This window comes from Patagioenas fasciata, chromosome 27 (genome assembly GCF_037038585.1).
Source record: "Patagioenas fasciata isolate bPatFas1 chromosome 27, bPatFas1.hap1, whole genome shotgun sequence".
NCBI classification, from domain to species: domain Eukaryota; kingdom Metazoa; phylum Chordata; class Aves; order Columbiformes; family Columbidae; genus Patagioenas; species Patagioenas fasciata.
The window spans coordinates 4,819,434-4,838,978 of record NC_092546.1 but is presented as its reverse complement, the minus strand read 5'-3'; the positions used below and the strand labels follow the sequence as shown (position 1 = coordinate 4,838,978).

Below are 19,545 nucleotides of genomic sequence, written 5' to 3'. Positions count from 1 at the left end.
TTTGATTTTAATCTGTTCTGGATCTCTTGGGGGTTTTTAAACTTCAGTACAAATACTCAGGGTCCATCCTCATGGTGCTGAGCCTCCTGCAGCCACACACTCAGACCTCCAGGGTTGACCCATCTTGGAAAACACCGATTTTATTGATGTTTGGAAGCGCTTCAATCTGAACGCAGCAAAACACAGAACGCACCTTCATACAGCAGTACAGGCGCGTCCTAACGAACACGCTGAATTAATTAATACACAACCGAAGGGAGCCTGTTCCTGTTAGCACAAGCGAAGCTTTTCTCCCTTCCCTCACTCGCACTCGCCACCCACCCACCCACACACACCGGTACCGTGGGGCGGCGGAGGGGGCGGCGAACTCCCCCCGACCGCCATGGAAAGGACCTGCTGGAAAAACCCAACCATCTGGCGAAGAGCTGCGGGCAGGACGGCCCATGGGCGCCCGGGCTCTTCTGTGGCTCATTACCAACCATTTCCCTGCGAATTAATTACCTTTGGGTTTCTGTACCTTAAACTGACAATGCTGAGATGTGGTTGGGGTCATCTTGCCTTGCACCCCCCCCCAGCCCAGGCTCTGGTGGCCCCCGCAGCCGTGACCTGCAGGAGAATCGCAGGAAATGGTATTGAGCTCTTTCTAAGCTTAAAATCTACTCGTTTCTATGCTTCAGTGCAGAAAAGACTCATAGCTTAAAAAAATAAAAGAAAAAAGTGGCTGGTGGTGTTTAATTAACCCTTTGAGTTCCTTTGCCAGCAGAGGTAGTGGGTTCATCGTGAAGGTTCATCTCTACAGCCTCTTGCTGGCAGGGCTGTGACTCTCGGGCCATGGGGACGCGGTGTCTCCCGTAGGACCTGCTCTGCCTGGCTCCGCTGTGGAGCCCCAGACCAGCGGCTTCGATTTGTGGAGACCAAATGTCTGCCAATAAAACCCCAAATCCTGAGATGAAGCGACGCTCAGGACCCAGAGCCGGGAGCAGCCGTTCCCTGAGCTCTTCGCATGGCTCTTGTGAGTAGGAAGTGCCCATAAGCACCCGCAGCAAAGCGTCTCCCCCGCGTGCTCGGACGTGCGGAGGCAGCAAATTCACCGCTGGACTTTGGGCGCCTGGTACAGTTGATTCCAAAGGATAAATGTACCCGCAGGGCCCGGCAAGCGCGGCAGCCGCGCCGGCTCCGTGCCGGATGCTGTCAGTGGATTTAGCGGCTGTGCTGGACCCAGTGCTCCCCCTGCAGCGTCCCCGTCCCTGGGAGCTGTTCCCCCGCTCAGTTTGTCCATCTGTCCGTCGGCGCCCAGGCCTGGCTGTGGTTGGGGAACCCTCCTGTGTCCCCCGCAGCCCCTGCCCGTCCAGCACAGCCAGTGAGGAGCCTTAGACCCTTTGACTCTTCGGTCTCATGGGATGAAGGAGCGCAGCAGAAACGCAGCCTGGGGCTGGTGGGGCACAGCAAAGCCTCGGGTGCCTTCCCGATCGGGAGCAGCAAGCGAAGGGTCCATCCTGCTCCGCGGGTGCGGGAGCGAGCGGGGTTCCTGCGGCCGAGGTTTTGACCCAATTGTCCCATTGGGAGCAGAGGGGCTCAGGGGTTTGTGTGAAAGCTCCAGCTGCGGAACAGCGAGGACTCGCCTGCAGCTGCCCGGGGCTCCGGGCTGTCCCCCCACCCCGGGGCAGCATCTGTTTTGCCCCTTTGCCCCATCCCGGCGTCCGTGGCACTTTGGTGGTTCAGATCAAGCGGGGCTGCCGCTCGCGCCCATCGTGGCACCAGGCAGCAGCGTGCAGGGCTGCGTTGTTGGACTGGTTTGCGTTGTCCTCGGGGAATTCCTCTGCGTCACTGTGGGGGCCGCAGGCAGAGGCAGCGGTGCCCCCGACGTCCCAGCGCCCCACGCTGCAGCTCCGGCTGCGCTGCCCCTCGCTCCCGTCCTCGCAGGACTGAGCTTCCTCCGTGCTGGTCTCGCTCTCCTGTTTCATTAGCGCGGTTCGGGAGCCCCCGTCCGCGGCGCCCGGCAGGTCCCCGCTGTCCTCCAGCTCCGAGTCAGAGTCACCAGAGCGGTCGCCAGGCTCTGCGGGACAGAGGGAGCTTGTTACACTCCCACCCAGCACCGTGGCACCCCCGGGAGCTCCGGGTGCTCTCCAGGATGGGACGGGCCATGTTATGGCCACCAGTGAGACCACAGCCCCCTGAGGGACCTGTGCTTGCCGGGGAGGACCCGCTGGGTGCCGTGTACCTGGGAAGGAGCCAGCACCGTAACCCAAATTCTCCTTCTCCAGGCAGGGGATGCTGCCAGGGGGGCTCACGCTCTGGGAGCCGCTGTCAGCCTGCAAGGAAGAGGAGCAGCGGTGAGGGCAGGAGGGGGAGAAAATGCCCATTCACTGGGCTCCATGTCCCTTGAGGTCCCCAGAGTCTCCTACCAGGTGGGAGCATTTGCTGGGGTCGGCCAGAGCCGTGGGCTCCTTGTCCTCGAAGATGGTGGAGTAGAAGATGATGAGTGCCTCGATGATGCGCGCCTGGTGGGGATAGTCCACCAGCGAGGACAAGGAGATGGTGGCGTCTGTGGGCCTGGGGCGCATCAGGGTCGGCCCGAAGACGATGCCCAAGTTGCCTGAGGTCATCTTGTTGTCCTGCTCCACTTCCACGATCCTGGCGAGGAGGAGGAGGATGATGAACTCTGAGAGTGAGCGGGGAGAAGGGCTGGGCTGTCCCCACCGCCCCGGGGCAGGACGGGCCGGTCCCGTCTCACCTGCGCAGGTGCTGCAGCAGGAACCGCAGCGTGGCCATGTTCTCCCAGGGCAGCTCCTTCAGCAGCTCCTTCAGCCTCAGCACCAGCGTCACCACCACCTTGTCGGTGTCGGCTCCTCTGTCCACCAGCTCGGGGCCGCCCTTGGCGCCCTTGGCCTTGTTCTCGCCGCCCTGCAAGCTCTCCTTGGCCAGCCCCATCAGCTCGTTGTACAGCCGGAACGGCATCAGCGGCTCCGGCAGCTGCAAGAGAACGGGGGACATGGGCTGGGGAGCCGTGTCCCAGCTCCAGGGGGGCTCACCCCCTCCCGACACCTCCCCATGAGGACACAGCAAGGAAACCTCTCCAGTGCTGCCCCAAAGGCAATGCTATTTATCCGTCTCCTGAAGGTCTAACTCCAGCCTCGTTTGTCCCAGCCAATTAGTACCCACGAAGCTCAAGCGAAAAGCAGCATTTGATCAGCCCGTGGGTGCTCTATGGCGATGAGAACCCCCAGGTCATGGTTTCTCCCTGGAAATGCCCAGGGTGCTGGTGGGTGCAGCAGCAGGGTCCCCGTTCCTTGGGTTGTTGGATGGGTTGGGCTGTTCTGTGGGTGGACGGGCATAGCCCACAGCCAAGGTGGGGCTGTTCTCGGGTGGGAACTCCTGCTTTGAAGTTTGCAGCAAGCAGCTCGTTAACTAATTGGTGGTTTGCAGGGCTGGGATGTTTTGAAGGCGGCTCAAACAGCTGGTTTGGGGCTCTGCTGCTCCCACAGCCAAGCGGGTTCCCTCCAGCTGTTGCAGAGGGACTTCCAACCCATTTCTCTGCAGTGAGGTGCTGCATCCTGGCTCGGGACTGATTTCTGCTTCTTTTTCCACCTGCTTTTCTTTGAAGAAGCTGCAGAGGCAACTCAGGGACACCAAGGGACACAGGACACGGCTGAGCCCGTGGCAGGGACACCGAGCGACACAGGACACGGCTGAGCCCGTGGCAGGGACACCGAGGGACACAGGACACGGCTGAGCCCCTGGCAGGGACACCGGGGAACACAGGACACGGCTGAGCCCATGGCAGGGACACCGAGGGACACAGGACACGGCTGAGCCCATGGCAGGGACACCGAGGGACACAGGACACGGCTGAGCCCCTGGCAGGGACACCGGGGAACACAGGACACGGCTGAGCCCATGGCAGGGACACCGAGGGACACAGGACACGGCTGAGCCTGTGGCAGGGACACCGAGGGACACAGGACACGGCTGAGCCCATGGCAGGGACAGTGAGGGACACAGGAGACAGCCGAGCACATGGCAGGGACACAGGACATGGCAGAGCCCATGGCAGGGACACCGAGGGGCACAGGACACGGCTGAGCCCGTGGCAGGGACACCGAGGGGCACAGCCCGGCTCAGGGAGCCGTGAGCTCAGCCCGGCGCTGAGCTTTGCTGGATCACTTCCCCTTTGTGTGCCTGGTTCCCCAGTCGCGGAGCGGGGGGCGGGTTTGGTGCTTCTGCACCGCGTCGTTCTGCAGATGGGGGGAGCAGGACACCCACAGCATCCCCGCTCTGCCCCATCCGTGGTTCCACCTCCAGCCTGGCGTCCCAGCCAGGAGGGAACCCCCAGCACCCCGGTACGCCCAGTTTGTGCAGAGCCCCTCCTGCCGGGGCTGAGCCGGTGAAGCCAGGTTGGGATTGGGTTTGGGAAGGTTCCTCCGGCCACATCCCCCCTGCTCCGCACATGGAGGCACCTCCGTCCTCCCACCTGTCTCAGGTAGAGCTTGAGGACGTTGCTGATGTCGTGCGGGGAGGCCTGGGACAGCTCCACCAGCTCCTTCCCATTCTCAAACGCCTGGCAGAGCTTCTCCACGCGGGTCTTGACACCGTTGACTCTGTAGATGCCCTGTCAGAGACACAAAAGCGGGTTGGGGTGAGGAGAGCTGTTTCTCTGAATGTTTGCAGGAGTTGGGAGCCGCTGGCTCCTTCTGTGCTGGAGTCACTCAGAGTCACTTGGGGACATCCCCTCCAGCTCAGACGTTTAAGTCATTCCTGCTTCATAGGAAAGAGGGAGGAAAGAGAGGTGGGTGCCCAAGCTCAGAGTTTGGAGTATCAGGGCCAAGTTTATCACCCGGGACTTTCTGCACCCCGGAATCTGACAGCAGAGTCTGTGGGTTTTGTGCCGAGGCACAAGACGGTTTCGGGAGAAGCAGCCGAGCCGTGGAAAGGGGAAGGGAAAGTGCGTCACCTTGGTTTTCAGCGCTCGCTTCTCGATCTCAGCAACGCACTTCTTGACGATGAAGGGGATCCCGTCGGCGCTGCCCTGAGAAGCCTTCATGAAATCCTGCCCGAAAAGCTGCAGCTTCCCTTGGAGCTTCTTGTGCCCGCACTGGATGGCCAGGGTCTCCAGGCACTTCTTGTGGCAGGCCAGGCAGCACTGGAAAACACCGGAACCAAGACCTCCTCGCTGCGGTTGCGTGGCCGTGGTCACAACCACGTGTGTCACAGCTCCTGGCTGGTTCCACGGCAAACCGTGACAGCGAGGGACAAGCTGCACCGCGACGCGCTGCTGCGGAGCACGTGGCTCCCACCAGGGACAGAACCGTGCATGGGGAGCGGCGAGGTCACCCCATCCAGGGGACGTTCCCTCCGCCTGCCCCTTCCCCTTGTCCCAGCTTTACCTCCTCGCACTCCGCTCCCTGGAAGTAGACGTAGCTGTTGCACTCCCGGCACTTGGAAGGGGCGCGGAGCTTCCGCAGCCGGTGGGTCTGGGCGGCCTTGGACAAGCCGACGTTTCGGAAGGGGCCGGTCGGAGCCGCCATCTCCGGGCTGATCCCGTTGATGCCTACGGGCAGAGCAGAAGGAAACGCAACTGCAGCCCGGCCGCTCTCCCAGCAGCTGTTGGGTTTGACTCCAGAACTACAGGATTTGGGGACAGCCCCCCTGCGGCGAGCTCTGCGTCCCCCCCGCGCTGTCACGTACTCTGCTCGAACGGGGCGGTGGGCTCGTCCTTCTCCTCCAGCTCCTCGCTGGAGGACATGGTGCCGTTGGACGACAGGCGCTGCAGTTTGTGGCTGAAGTCACCTGCCAAAAGAGAACCCGGTGAGACTCCTGGCAAGGCTGTTTCTCCCTTGAGCGCGCTCTTGGGCTCCTTGCGTATCTGGAGCAGCTTCCCCTGGAGAAAACGAGGAGCTGGGAGCTGATCCCGTCCCACCCCATCCCTTCGGAGACTGGGATCAGAGCGGTTATGTACAACACAAGGTTATTACAAGGCAGATAAAGAGGAGCGACATTTAGGCTGGGTTTATCAGAAGGGAGGGACTGTTTGCTCTGGGCGGTTGTCAGGATCTACCTGCGTTTGAGTCCAGGCTGCTGTCAGCTTCAGCGATGGAAGTTGGCCAGGATTTATGGACCTGGTGTCCCCTTCCACCTGCAGAGCAGAACAGGGACCTTCAAAGCTCATCTAGTCCAACCCCCGCCATGAGAATAGGTGGGGAGCTGGAGAGAAGCCTGTTAGGTAGCACTAGGCAGCAAAGCAAAAGCACCCATGGATCTGATTTTGTGTCCTTTGGGGATTCCGCTCCTCCCGCCCGGCTCACCTCTCCGCTCCGCCGCGGCCCCGCTCGCCTGCTCCTTGGCTCCGGCGGCTCCGTCCGAGCCCGACCCGGCCCCATCGGAGCCAGTGGCCGCTGGGAAGTCACCGGTGCCGAAGCTGCCCTTGCGTGCACGAGTGAAGGGGGACCTGGGGACAGAGAGGAAAACAGGGAACGTCCGAGTGGATGAGAAGGAAGGACACTTGAAAACTGTATTCATGGTGATCCACATGCATGGGGATTTTACAGCCCCCTCGTGAATAGAGCTCATCCATAGGAGGATGCGAGGGGATTCCCAGCCGGTCCGGCCCCATCGTTCCCCGTAGGCGCTGGGACCAGCGGTTTTCTGCCGGGTGCCGGCGCAGGGAAGGGGACTGTGGACCAGCCCTGGGTCCACCTCTCTGTTCCTACCAGGCGTTGTGTGACACGTAGGGCTCGAAGTCGTACTGCGTGTCGGGCTCATCCCCGCGCTGCAGCTGCTGCACGTGCGAGGCGTATTGCTGGCCCGGGTCGTACAGCTTGCTGCTCTCGCACAGCGTCTGGAAGTTGACGGGCAGCGGGGCCGTCTGCATGTGCATGATCTGGTAGAAGGAGATGGTGGCCTGAAAATTGCAGAGGAAATCAGACGTGAGCTTGGTGAGCTGGTGTATACGTGAGAGAGAGACACGGAGCTCTGGGTTGGGTGAGGGACTGGGAGCGCGGAGCCGTGCTCGATCTGCAGCCCTGAGCTGTGCTCCCAGTTCCGCCCAGTTCCATGGCTTTTCGGAGCACCAAGGAGCTCGGGGGCAGCTCCAAGAGGGGCGCAGCCTCCCACCCCAGGGACCCGCTCACCGTCTTGACGACCTGGTCGCTCTGTTTGATCAGCTCGTGGATCTGCCGCAGAGAGTTCACCTTGGTGTCCTCCAGCTCCTGCTTCTGGGTGTTGGCATCCGCAACGCAGGTCCGGTACGTGGCCATCGCCTCTTCTGCCTGGGAGGTGGGAGAGCAAGAGAGGGGGACAGTTCATGGGTGAGAAGAACACGGGGAACAACAGCATCTCCCTGCACTTGGACCCGGTTCCTCCGGGCACTCCTGCGCCGTGCCCGGGGTGCTCCCGTGCTGGGACAGACTCAGATTGAGCTGTCGTGTTCCCACCTTATTTTTGGCTTCCTCCTCCAGCCGCCTCTTCTTGTCCAGGGTTTTGGTGGTGACGCTGCTGGCCGTGCTCTGCTGCTCCTCCTCCGCTTTCACCGCCATGTACTTGGCCTTGTCGTGCTCCTCGCTGCGCTGCATGTAGATCTGCTTGGCCTTGCGCAGGTTCACCTCCGCCTCTTGCTGCGGGGAAAACGGTGACGCCAGGTGAGAACTGAGCTCTGCTGGGGGATCATCACCCCCCGAGCTCCACAGGGCTCCTCTCCAGCCCCTGCACCCCGTGTTTCTCCAGCAGAAAGCCCCGTGGGACGCAGCACCCAGAAGTGCTGGGAGGGGAAGGGGTGCAGCGTCCCCCGTGGGGTGCGTGTCGTGGGGACGCTCCAGACGGGGCTCAAGCGCTGCCGCTCACCAGCTTCCTCTGCGCCCGGTGCCACTGCTCCTTGATCTCCTTCCTCCGCTTCTCGTGCTCCAGGCGTCTCACGGTCAGCGGCTGCATAGGGGGAGAAACGACCCCCAGGGATGTCTGAGCGAAACTCTCGCTGCTCTTCACTCTTCCCTGTGGGGCATCTTATCCTTCCCCAGCACTACTGAGCTTGGTTACAGGGAGGGTTTGTGTCACAGACACAAATCACCAGCCTGGACAGTGTCCCCATGTCCCCCCCTTGCAGCGAGGGGACAGCAGGTCCCTCCCGGGATGTGGTGCAGCTTGGGCTGGAGGAGGAGGAGGGAACGCAGAGAGGTCTGGGGTGAGGAGGAGGTGGATCAGGAGGTGCTGGTTGATCTGCCAGAGCTGGGGGGTTTCTCCTAGAGCCTCTGTCTGACCCCGCACAGGAGCCGGGGATGCTGAGTTTCTGGCACCAACCCCTCCGCTGCCCAGCGCTGGGGACAATCCCCTTGTCCCCTCACCTGGAGGAAGGTTTGGTGCTGCAGTGTGGTGGCCGCCTGCAGCACCGACGTCCCGTGCTCCATGTCCTGCTCCAGCGCCAGCAGGTAGATGGACAGGAAAGGCATGTTGGTCTGGGGAGCAAGAAAACGCGCCCTGAGCCCTGGCACCGCGGCACGAACCGAAGGACACGCGTCCTCCGGTGCCCGCGGTGCGGCCGTACCTCCTGGCTGAGGGTCTGCTTGCAGCTGTTTGCCATCTTCTGAAGCCCTTTGGCAAACTCCATCTCTGGAAGAAACAGGTTGGAAGCGAAAAGCCACATGAGACACCAGGACCTCCCTGCTGATCAAAGCAAACCCCAGGAGCTCAGCGCCGCTCCTCACCCAGCGTGGTGCGTTTCTCCAGGTACCCGATGAGGTCCTTCATGTACTTGGAGATGTTCTTGGCGTACTGCAGGGCAGCGTCCACCCCCCCCTCGCAGCGCTGCAGCATCACGTCCACCTCCTCGGCGGGAGGACGACCTGCGGGGACGAGGGGAAGGTGGGGAGGGAAAGAGGAGACTGAAGGTGCTGCTGCCCTGTGCTCACCGACCCGCTGCCTCCAGATGCTGCTGAGCCCCCAGGGGCGATGGAGCAGCCGGGAGAACCCCAGGACAGCCTGGATCACCCCTGGATCTTTGCCGACATCGTGCTGCGCTGGTGTCCTGCCAGCTCCAGCGCCAGCAGCACTGAGGACCAGGTCCCCCTGCACCCCAAATCTGCCCCCAGAGCCTCACCCAGGTCGTAGCTCTCCGTGCCCGTGGGCATGCCGTCTCCCCCAGGGATGCCGCCGTAGAGGCTTTCCATGGTCTGTGGGATGGGGAAAGAAAAGGGGCCGCTCACGGAAGAGGAAGGGGAGCAGCTGGGGTGCTGGCGGATGGAGGGGAGGCAGAGCCCGGAGCTGCTGGGGGTTTTCGGCTGTTGCTGGATGTCTCCTGTGCACAGCATCACCCACCTGGTTCTGGTCGCTGGGCGGGATGGAGAGGATGGTGCTGCTGTCCACCTCCCCCATGAGGAACTCGGACACGCTGTGACGAGAGGAACACGGCCGGGCTCAGCAATGGGGCATGGGCAGTGACAAGCAGGGCTGTCACCAGCAGCACCTGACCCACAGGGGCTCCCCGGTCCCCAAACCACCCCCTGAACCAGCAGCCACCATGGGCTGCGCGTGGGCAAGGGGACGGGGCGCAGGGGGACACGTGTCCAGGCTGTCGGGATGATGGGGTCCCTCAGGGACCTTCTCCGGGGGACAGCTGGCCAAAAGTCCCTTACGTGCTGCTGAAGGACACGGCGATGGCCTCCACGGCCTTCTCGAACTCCCGCTTGTCCGTCTCATTGTTGGATTCGTAATGGAAACCTGGAAATGAGGAGATGCAGGGAGCTGTGGTGCTGGGTCAGGCTGGAGAGACCCATGCGGGGACAGGACCGTCCCTGGGGGTGACGGATGTTCCCTAGTGTGGTGTCAAGTCTCTGTCCCCATTTTTCCCGGGACTGACTACCCCGCCAGCATCACCCAGCTCACGTTTCTGTTTGCTCCCTGTACTGGGGCTGCTGCCTGTGAGCAGTTCCCCCGGAGCCCCCACAGTGGGACGGCTTCGCTTCCCCTGCGAGGGCTTGAAAGAGGAACCACTGGTGACACCAGGAACCAGCGCAGACACCAGGTCTGAGGGACGCTGGCAGCACCCCAGCGCCTTTTGGGGGTGCTGAGCCCCCTGCTGCGGTGAGAGGCTGGGATGTGCCCCCAGCCCTCTGCCCGGGGATGGGGCAACCCCAAGTCACCCGTCCCAGCCCCGTGTGGGGCCACCCCACGGCAGACCTGCTGCCACCCGCCACGAGGTTTCCTGTCCCCGCGCAGTTGCTGCGTGGTGTCCAGGAAGCCGCGTGGTGACGCAGAGTGCTGTGCTGTGCCTGCGGTTGGCGCAGCCGCCTCCTCCCCGGGGTGCAACTGGCAGGACGCGGTGCCCGGCCGGGCTCGGGCTGCGCAGCCCCCGCGCTCCCAAACCCCAGTGCTGCCAGGAGCAGGAGCCCCGTGTTCACGTTTTACCCGGGGCTGTGCTTGGAACCCCCTGCGTGGGGAGCTGGGCTCTGGCATTGCCGACACCACATCGCCCTTATAACCAAAACACGGCAAACAGGCAGCTGCCACCTTCACCTCTGCGTGTCCAGGGGCAGCTCCGCTCCTGGCACATCCCGGTGTGGGGCCAGGGGAGCCAGACAGAGCTCCTGGTCCATTGTCTCACCCTTGACTTTGGAGATGAGGGTCCCAGCGGCCGTCAGGGTCTCCAGGGTGTTGAGCAGTGGGTACTTGTTGATGACCTGGCGCAGGACACGCAGGGTCTCGCCCAGGCACTCGTGGGCCAGCGGCCGCTGTGGCTCCGTGGGGTCTGCAAGAGAGGGGGCTGAACCACTGCCCCTGCCCTGTGTCCTTGTCCCGTGTCCCTTTCCCCAGCACCAGTGGGCCTGGGGCAGCCTGACCTTTGAGGCATTTGTTCCTCAGTAGTAACTTTTTCCCTGGAAAGTGGTTTGGGAATTTCCTCCTCATTTCCTGCCCTTCCTCCCCGCGGGACGGGCGCTCCCGGCCGCTGGCAGGGGTTCAGCGGGTCTGCCCTGCTGCTGTCCCCATCCAGCTGGGCTCGCTGTGTCCCACCAGGTCCTTCCCTGGGAACCGTCCCCTTTGTGGGCTCGGGAATGGGTTTCTCTGCTCCCTCTCCTGCTCCCAGGTCCCTTCCTGAGTGGGAGGTGGGGAGAGCAGTGGGGCTATGGGTGGGCTGGCTGGGTGCAGAGGGGAGCTGGGCTCTCCCAAACCCCAGCTGTGTCCCCCAGCCTCTCCCTGTCTCTTTGCCAACTCAGGGACAGCACCACCCTGGTTGTCCCAAACTGGGTCCAGCAGTAACCGCGGACCTGAGCAGGGATGGCAGTAACACAGCCACTGTCTGGCTCAGGGATGTTTCCCTGTGATATCCAAACCTCAAGGGCCCGGAGGCAACGTCCCCTGGGGTTGTGGCTCTGGCTGCCGGAGCCATCGTCACCGCTGCCCTGGGCTGGGCGCCGCTGTTTGCCATGGCGAATGGGGATGTGTCAACATGTTTGCAAAGCCGGTGCCGAAAACACGGCATCATGTGACCCCCCCCCCCCCCGCCGCAGCCCCACCTCACCACAGGGACCACGAGATCGTCCTGGTTCCCTTCGCCTCCCCAGGCTGTGACAGTCACCCACTGCCACCCACCCACCAGACCCTGTGCCGGGGCATCGACCCCATCCCGCCAGCTGCCCCGGTGGGGCTGGTTTGGGGTCCGGTGCCTTGTGGGGCCGGGGGCCCTGGCAGGCGGCTGGCACCGCTGCGCTGTAAACAGGAAAGCAGGCGGATGAAAATAGCTCGTGGGCAGGAAGCCGCGTTATCCTGCTGTGAGCTCCCAGCAGCCGCCCACCGCCTCTGCCCATGGCTGCAGGGGCTCGGTGGGCCCCCCGGGGAGCCTGGTCCCCTCAATACCCCCCGCGGGTCCAGGCTGTCCCCAGGGACAAGATGCTCCTGTGCTGTCCCAGGGCTGGCGGGCGCTGGCGCGTCCTGGCACTCACCGTCACGCAGCACCACGTCCCGCAGGTTCTCCAGGGCGTCGGCGAACCGGGCCACATCTGCCAGCAGCTGGGAGATGTCCTCAGGGTCGATGAACGGACCCTCCCCGCCCTCCATGGGGCTGTAGGACGTGGGGGTCTTGTGGCCCTTGGGCATGGCGCGGGGCGCGGCGGTGAGGGGGAAGCCGGCGGCACTGGCATGGCGGCTGAGGCTGGTGGGGCGCTTGAGGGTGCCCACGGCGCTGGGGCTGGTGCTGAGCTTGGTGCTGGCGGGGGGCAGCTCCCCCAGGCCGCAGCTCGGTGCCTCCAGGCAGTCCTTGCGGCACAGCTCCTGGGGACAGGGCTGAGCGTGACGGCACGGCCGCTGCCATGGCTGTGCCGTGCCTCAGTTTCCCCATCCTGCCTGGCTGTGGTGTGGGGATGAGGCGTAGCCACCCCGGCACGTCCAGCCCTTCGGGGACCCCAGGGTGGGGGTGCTGGGGGTGCTGGGGAAGGCTCAGGATTCTGCGGGACAAAGGCAGCCGCTCCACCAGCGAGGAAAGGGTTTGGCGCTCTCCTGACCACGGCTGCCATTGCCACCGCGCCGTGCTGTGCCTCACCGCAAGCAGCCCCCGCCGGGCTGGGTTTGTCCAGGGACACACAGTGACCATGTGGGTGGCACTGCCTTGTCCCCACCAGCACCTGCCATGCTCCCAGGGGGACTGGGCACCCTCAGGATGGCCAAACACCAGCAGGATCAGGCCCCAGGGGTCCCTTCCCCTTTCTCAGTCTGTCCCACCCCCAGGTTGGGCACAGCCGCCACCCCAGGAGCAGCAGGGACAGGGCCACCTCCCAGGCCACAGCCAGGGAACTTTGCAGATATTTTACAGACAGAGGGAGCCCATAATTTCTAGGGGTAAAATTGTCCTGACGGAGAGGCTGGAACCAGCACCTTCCGGGGCTGCGCACCATGGGGTCCTGGAAGGAGCACAGGGAGGGTCCTGCGGCCACCCCCACCCCTCCAGCAGCCAGGGGTGACCCCCAGGCTCCCAGGTGTGACACGACTGTGCTGGGTCTCACCATCCCTGACTGGGCGCTGCCGGCTCGAAACCCAAGTTTGGTACTGACAGCACCAGGAGCACCGGGCTGCCATGGGTCAGAACCGGGGCAGCTGAGCCTCCCACTGCCACCGTGGGGCTGCCCAACGGCCCACACCCCAAAATGGCTGCGGCACCCCAGCCCTTGAAAACCTGCCCGCACCCCTCCCAGGGCTCAGTGCCCCCAGAGACCCCCAGTCCCCCCACGCCGGCACCCATGGGGCTCCCCTGGCCGTACCGTCAGCCGCACAGTGGGTGCGTGGGGCAGCGAGTCCAGGGAGCGCTTGGGCGAGTGGGCTTTCCCCGCCGAGTGGGGGCTGTAGCTGTTCCTCCCCGCCGCCCGGCCGAGCATCCCTCCAGCCACCACCCATAGGGCCTCTCCCGGGGGTCGGGGAGGAGGGTGGGGATGGGGACAGGGATGGGGACGGGTGCCCCTCGCTAAGGAGCTGCGGGCAGGCTCTCAGCCCCCACCGGCCCCGTCTGGCCCCGCGCTGTGGGGCTGGGGCGCAGGCGCGGGGCGGGCAGTGCCAGGGTGCACGGAGGAGCCCCGGCCATCGCCAGCTGCATGGGGGTGAGGTGCTTCCTCCTGCACCCCTCCAGCTCTGGGGGTGCCCCACGTAAATAAACACATGGCAGAGCATGGGTGTCCCCCACTTCCTCCTCTGTCCCCTGGGCAGTCTGAGGGTTCCTCTGTCCTCCATAAACCCTCGGTCGCAGCCCCCACCGCCAGCTCCTTTGCCCTTTGCCACAGCCCCCCGGTTTCTCCCCAGCCCCACTCGCCCTCCTGCCTCTCCAGGCAGCTGCTCCATCTCCTTCATCTGGGGCAAAATTCGCCCCCAGGCCCAGTGAACAGGGTCCGTCCTCGGCTCTCGCCTCTTCGCAGACCCCCTGGCCATACCCAAATTCCCCTTCCCACCCTGTGGCTCTTCCCAGTGGCTCCGTGTGTGCTATGGCCCCACGGCTCCCACCCTGCAGGAGGGGACACAGGACACTCACCGGCAGGGTCTGCGGGACAGGGCTTCCCGCCCTGCTCTTCTTGGAGATGGAGGGGGTTTTAATCAGCTCCCGTTTCTTCCGGGAGAACATGGTGGTTCCTGCAGCGGCCGAGCCCCTGCCCTCGGCGCCCCTCGCTCGGCACGGCCGCGGTGCCGGGCTGCTGCTCACCCCGCCGGCCACATTCGCCGGGGAGAACTGTCAGGAGGGCGCGTGTGACGCGGCCTTATTTCCTCATCAGCTTTGCAGGCAAACCTGAAACAGGAAAAGCCAAATGCGCACCCAGGGCACAAGGCCGGGGGGAAGGGAGACCCCACTGCCCCTCGGGGGCTGTTTACAGCCTCGCAGGAGGTGGTAGAGAAGGTGCTGGTGCTCTCGGGGTGGTGGGGTCTCAGTAGCTGTTTGTGGGGGGTGTTGGAGCTGCACCCCAGGGCTGCAGAGAAGGGGAAGGGAGGACAGAGAGCCCCACACTGCAGGACTGGAGCTGAGCCCTGCAGGATCCTGGTCCCTGTGGGATTCACCCCTGTTTGGGGGTGTCCATCAGTCCAGGGAGGATGAACCCTGCTCCGTGGGGTTGCTGGAGGCCTCTGCACACTCACGGTCCCCCACCCGTGACTCACCCACCCGCGGGGTAACGCAGCCCCACAACGGTCTGTTCACCCACGGGAACCCAACGAGGCAGTGGATGAACCCTGGGGAGGGACAGGACAGGACAGGACGGGACAGGATGAATCCCCCCGGAGTGCCGCTCCCACAGCCTGGGGACCCCCGGCCGGATCGTGCCCCGCCGCTGCCCACCGGGCTGCTCGGGCGGGCCGGGCCGGGGGGGATCCCCCCGCTTCGTCCCCGGGGACCCCGCGGGGCCGCGCTGCCGCCTCTCTCGGGCCATCTGGCGGTCGCGGCCGTGGAGCGCCCGGGCGGGACCCGGGGCGGGGGACCGAGGCGTGGGGAGCGGGCCGGGGGGTGCGCGGACCGGGGGGTGCGTGGGTCGAGGGGTGCGTGGGTGTCCGTCCGGGGATGTGCCCCGGGTCGGGGTGCGCACATCCGTGGGTGCACGTGCGTGGGCGATGCACACGCGTGTGCCCGCCTATAGGTGCGTGCGCGTGCCCGTGGCGGGGGCTCCCGCGGGGGGTTGCGTGCCCGGGTGGGATGAGCCCACGCGTGCCCGGGATGGCTCCAGCCCCGGCCCCCGCGGGCTCCCGGTGCCCCCGATTTCCCCCCGGTCGCTGGTGTCGGGATGCGGGACCCCCCCCGCGATCCGGCCGCTCCTGCCCTTATTTGGGCATTTCAGCCCCGTCCAATCAGCGCGGGGGGGGGGCGGGCCCGACCCCCCCGCCCCGCCCGGCCCCGCCACCGCTCCCCGCTCCGCTCCGGTACCGGCTCCGCTCCCCGCTCCCCGCCATGAGCAACTCCCAGTTCAACAAGGGCCCGTCCTACGGCCTCTCCGCCGAGGTCAAAAACCGGGTGAGTCGTGGCGGAAAACGGGAGGTCCCGGTGCCACCGGGCGGGAGCGAGTCGGAGACCGTGGGGTACCGGAACCACCGGGCGCTGCGGTTCCCGGTGCTCCCGAGGTCCTGGAGAGCCGGGCATCCCGGTGCCGCTGGGGTGTCCCGGCTGCATCCCGGGGTCCTGGAGAGCCGGGGGTCCGAGGAGGATGGGGAGCCGGGGTCCCGGTGTACCGGGGACTCTGCGGGGCGGGGGATGCCGGGACTCCGGTCTTGGGGTGCCCTGGTCCTGCCTGCGAGGGTCTGGGGAGCTGTCTCTGGGGAACCGGGACCAGGAGGGGTCCCGGGCACCGGTCACCGCGCCCAGCCCCGCAGCAGCCGCCGCTGCCGCCCCCCGCCCCGGCATCCCCGGGGCACCGCGGGGCTGAGCCGCTCTCCGCGGAGCTGCCGCTACGGGGCCGGAAGGGGAACGGGAACCGGTGCCTCCGGCTGGGCTGTTGACACCCCGAGGCAGGAGCTGGGTGCTGCGGGGTGCAGGCAGCTGTGTGCCTGGGTGCACCCCGAGGCTCCGGGTGACCCCGTCCCTGTGCCCCTCGCCGAGGGGCTGCGCTGCTGTGGCAGAGGACGGGGGTCCCACAGGGCTGGGGACAGCGGGGGGACACAGCACCCCCTTCCCTTCACAACACCCCCTTCCCTTGGCCATGCTCCCTGCACATCCCGGGACTGCGGTCGGGGCTGGGCTCTGGGAACCACTGCCACCCCGGGCAGTGGGACAGGCAGTGGCCACCATGCTGGGCTATACCTGGCACCGGGTGAGCAGTGGTTGAGCTGTTGTCACCCCAACCTGTGGCCCCGTGTGGCTGTGCCCTGCCCGGGGTCCCAGGAGCTGCCTGGACAGGGCTGGCGCAGGCAGGGGAAGGGACGCTGGGCTGGCATCACTGCCAGGGCTTGGCCACGCGTGGCAGCTGCTCCTTGCCCGGCCTCGCGGGGTTTTGCGTTTCGTCACCGAGCAGACGGGCCCCTGCTTGCATCTGGGCTGGGCCGCGGCAGCGCTGAGCGTGGACCGCGCTGGAGGATCGCTGCTGCCTGCTCTTGGGCGCTTCGGCTTGATTCAGCAAGACTTAAGCCAGTTTAACTGCCCCAGTGTGTCTCCTGGAGGCTGACATCACCAACTGGGAACCAGTTAAGCCAGTGGCAGCCTCCCAGTCCATGCTAGCCCTTGCAAACTGGGCTGTGGTGGCATCTGTTTAGGGGCTGGTCCCCTCTGCCCCCTTCCATGCCCCAAGAACCACCCCCCACTGGCCATGGGCTGGGCAGAGAAGCTGGCACATGCCCCATGCCCCAGCAAATCGGCTGGTGGGACAGTGTGATCCCCTGGCTGGGACACACGTGGCGTCGTGAGTGTGACCCTGCTCGGCTGGACTGTCCCTGCCTCCGGCACCAGTGGCCGAGGCGATGCTGGCGGTGATGCTGCCGAGCGGGCAGCTGCTCTCCATTTGGGAGGAGGCGGCCGCATTCCTGGCATAGCCGCGGTGACCGAGGAATCTGTGGCAGTGCGTCCGGCCCCGCCAGAGGGGCTGGGGACCCCGGGGCTCCGTGCGGGGCTGCTGTCCCCAGACCTTGCTGCGGGTCTGTGCCCGGGGGGAGCAGCCCCACAGGAGGGTTTTGGGGTGCCTGTGGGGACCGTGCTTGAGCTGCACCCTCTCTGTCCCCCCCCAGCTCGCCCAGAAGTACGACCCACAGAAGGAGGATGAGCTGCGGACGTGGATTGAGAGCGTCACGGGGAAGCAGATCGGGCCCGATTTCCAGAAGGGGCTGAAGGATGGGGTGATCCTCTGCGAGTGAGTCCCATGGAGCTCGCCGCTCTGTTCGGACGGGACACGGGACGGGATGGGATGGGACCACAGCCTGTGGGGCGGGAAGGGTGGGCTGGATGTGGCTGTGTCCCCACTGGGACCCCCAGGAGCCCGAAGTTTCCTTTGTGGCACTGCTGGTCTGGCATCACCCACAAAGTGCCCAAGTCTGGGGGGAGCCCTGGGGACCAGCAGAGACCTGGTGGGGGGAATCGCCTTGTGCTCGTGGGGGACACCTGGTCTGGACCTTTCCCAAAGGGGCCCGTGTGCTGCTGCCACCCGGTCCCCACCACAGCCCCCTGTCCCCCTGCTGCCCCCAGGCTCATGAACAAGCTGCAGCCCAACGCAGTGAGGAAGATCAACCGCTCGGCACAGAACTGGCACCAGGTAGGTGCGGGCAGCCCTGCCTGCAATCAGCTCCGTCCCGGCCCCGCCGCTGCCACCCGCTCAAGTGTCACCCCTCTCCCCCCGCCCCCAGCTCGAGAACCTCTCCAACTTCATCAAGGCCATGGCCAGTTACGGCATGAACCCCGTGGACCTCTTTGAAGCCAACGACCTCTTTGAGAGCGGGAACCTGACGCAGGTGCAGGTGTCACTGCTGGCGCTGGCGGGCATGGTGAGTGCGGGGGGACCAGTGGCTTGGGAGGGGGCACAACCCCATGGGGGATGGGCTGGGCAGACCCTCAGTTTGGGATGGTGTCTGTGGGACCCCACGGCTCCCCCTGCCCAGGGGGTGGGAGCTGTGGGACCCTGTCCATCCTCACTATTGCTCCCGGACAGGCCAAGACGAAGGGGATGCAGAGCGGTGTGGACATCGGTGTGAAGTACTCGGAGAAGCAGCAGAGGAACTTTGACGAGGCCAAGATGAAGGCCGGGCAGTGCGTGATCGGGCTGCAGGTGGGCTGGCCCCTCTGCTCCTGAGGGTACCAGCGGAGGGGGACTCGGTTTTATCAGACCCTCAGCATCATCATGGCTGGGTGGATCGAGGCTGAAGGTGCCTCGAGTGTTTTTGGGATCTGAGACCAGCTCAGCTCCATCTCTGAATCCCGGCACTCAGCCTCCAGGAGAGGATGCACATGGGTTGGGTGGGGAGCGCTGGCTGTGCCCCCCGGGCTGCAGGGGAAAGGGGAGAGAGGAGAAGGGGCACAAGGGGGTCTGTGCTTGGTCTCATCGCACCGTCTTGTCAGATGGGCACTAACAAGTGTGCCAGCCAGTCCGGCATGACGGCCTACGGCACCAGGAGGCACCTCTACGACCCCAAGAACCAGATCCTGCCGCCCATGGACCACTCCACCATCAGCCTCCAGATGGGCACCAACAAGTGTGCCAGCCAGGTGAGCCCCGGCGCTGCGCTGGGGAGGGGACAGGGGGACACCGCGGCTAAGCCTGCTCTGTCCTGTCCTTCCAGGTGGGCATGACGGCTCCTGGCACCAGGAGACACATCTACGATGCCAAGATGGGGACGGAGAAGTGCGACAACTCCTCCATGTCGCTGCAGATGGGCTCCAACCAGGGCGCCAACCAGAGCGGCCAGGTCTTTGGCCTCGGCCGCCAGGTCTATGACCCCAAGTACTGCCCGCAGGGTGGCCAGGGCGAGGTGGCCAACGCCGCCTGCGACCAGAGCGGGGACCCCCCCGGGTACCACTACTACTGTGAGGAGGAGGAGAGCTACTGAGCGGGACGTTGCCCAGCCCCGTCTCGCACATCTCATGTACAGAACCTGCTGCCAGCAACATTCCAGCCTCTACTTTTGTCATTCCTTCTTTTTAAACTCTTTTCTAAAAAAAAAGTAATCTATTTTTCTGAGCAAGAAAATAAAGACCTTGTTTGTAGGAAGGAGACTGGCCTCTTCCCGCAGCCCATGGGTGTCCCCAGCACAGCCCCAGTGTTCATGGCAGGAAGGCGGCGGATGCTCTGGCGCTGAGGAGGTGACAGTGTCTTCTCTCACACAACCACGAGGACGCGCCCCCCTGGTGCCATTGCCATGCTGCTCGTCCCGGCACTGGCAGCACCCAGCTCAGCGCCATGGAAGAGGGGGCTCAGGGCAGCGGGACACGGGGGGGAGCATGGCCAGGAGAGCCCCCCAGGTGTGGGGGGAGCCCAGGGCGCTGTGGGGCTGCAGCCCAAGGGATGTGGGGAGGATGTGCTCTGCCAGCAACCATGCACTCTCATGTGAGCTCTAGACAGATCACAGTATGTTTGGGATTGGAAGGGACCTCGAAATATCATCCAGTCCAATCCCCCTGCTGGAGCGGGA

General features: G+C 64.9%; 2 protein-coding genes across 3 annotated transcripts; one reads left to right on the top strand and one right to left on the bottom strand.

Moving 5' to 3' along the window:
- Window positions 1-124: 124 nt before the first annotated feature.
- On the bottom strand, window positions 125-14,529 carry ARHGAP45 (Rho GTPase activating protein 45). Of its 2 annotated transcripts, none has more exons than XM_065858516.2 (23): window positions 13,994-14,529; window positions 11,925-12,252; window positions 10,589-10,732; window positions 9,621-9,705; window positions 9,304-9,376; window positions 9,086-9,158; window positions 8,694-8,831; window positions 8,534-8,598; window positions 8,334-8,444; window positions 7,837-7,917; window positions 7,431-7,610; window positions 7,128-7,265; window positions 6,708-6,898; window positions 6,303-6,445; window positions 6,056-6,133; window positions 5,686-5,787; window positions 5,385-5,548; window positions 4,952-5,140; window positions 4,472-4,609; window positions 2,735-2,973; window positions 2,406-2,634; window positions 2,222-2,312; window positions 125-2,056 (listed from the first exon to the last, which is right to left on the bottom strand). In XM_065858516.2, the coding sequence occupies exons 1-23, from the start codon at window positions 14,081-14,083 to the stop codon at window positions 1,719-1,721; spliced, it is 3,408 nt and encodes a 1,135-aa protein (XP_065714588.2). In that variant the 5' UTR covers window positions 14,084-14,529; the 3' UTR covers window positions 125-1,718. The 2 variants fall into 2 exon arrangements, with proteins under 2 accessions (XP_065714588.2, XP_065714587.2); XM_065858515.2 differs by lacking the exon at window positions 13,994-14,529 and adding an exon at window positions 13,236-13,477.
- Window positions 14,530-15,309: 780 nt separating this feature from the next.
- CNN2 (calponin 2) lies at window positions 15,310-19,124 on the top strand. Its single transcript, XM_065858346.2, has 7 exons — window positions 15,310-15,454; window positions 17,155-17,276; window positions 17,609-17,675; window positions 17,767-17,904; window positions 18,069-18,185; window positions 18,476-18,622; window positions 18,697-19,124. Exons 1-7 carry the CDS (start codon window positions 15,392-15,394, stop codon window positions 18,961-18,963), a joined length of 921 nt encoding a protein of 306 aa, XP_065714418.2. The 5' UTR covers window positions 15,310-15,391; the 3' UTR covers window positions 18,964-19,124.
- The last annotated feature ends 421 nt before the right edge of the window (window positions 19,125-19,545 follow it).

Bases quoted from the DNA above. Each gene is read 5' to 3' on its own strand.
- CNN2 (XM_065858346.2), top strand. From the start codon at position 15,392: ATGAGCAACTCCCAGTTCAACAAGGGCCCGTCCTACGGCCTCTCCGCC. The intron at 17,905-18,068 runs GTGAGTGCGGGG...GCTCCCGGACAG, and splicing joins TGCTGGCGCTGGCGGGCATG to GCCAAGACGAAGGGGATGCA. The intron at 18,186-18,475 runs GTGGGCTGGCCC...CCGTCTTGTCAG, and splicing joins AGTGCGTGATCGGGCTGCAG to ATGGGCACTAACAAGTGTGC.
- ARHGAP45 (XM_065858515.2), bottom strand. From the start codon at position 13,349: ATGCTCGGCCGGGCGGCGGGGAGGAACAGCTACAGCCCCCACTCGGCG. The intron at 6,134-6,302 runs GTGAGCCGGGCG...TCTGCTCTGCAG, and splicing joins GGCCGCGGCGGAGCGGAGAG to GTGGAAGGGGACACCAGGTC. The intron at 5,549-5,685 runs GTACGTGACAGC...CTCTGCCCGTAG, and splicing joins CACCGCCCCGTTCGAGCAGA to GCATCAACGGGATCAGCCCG.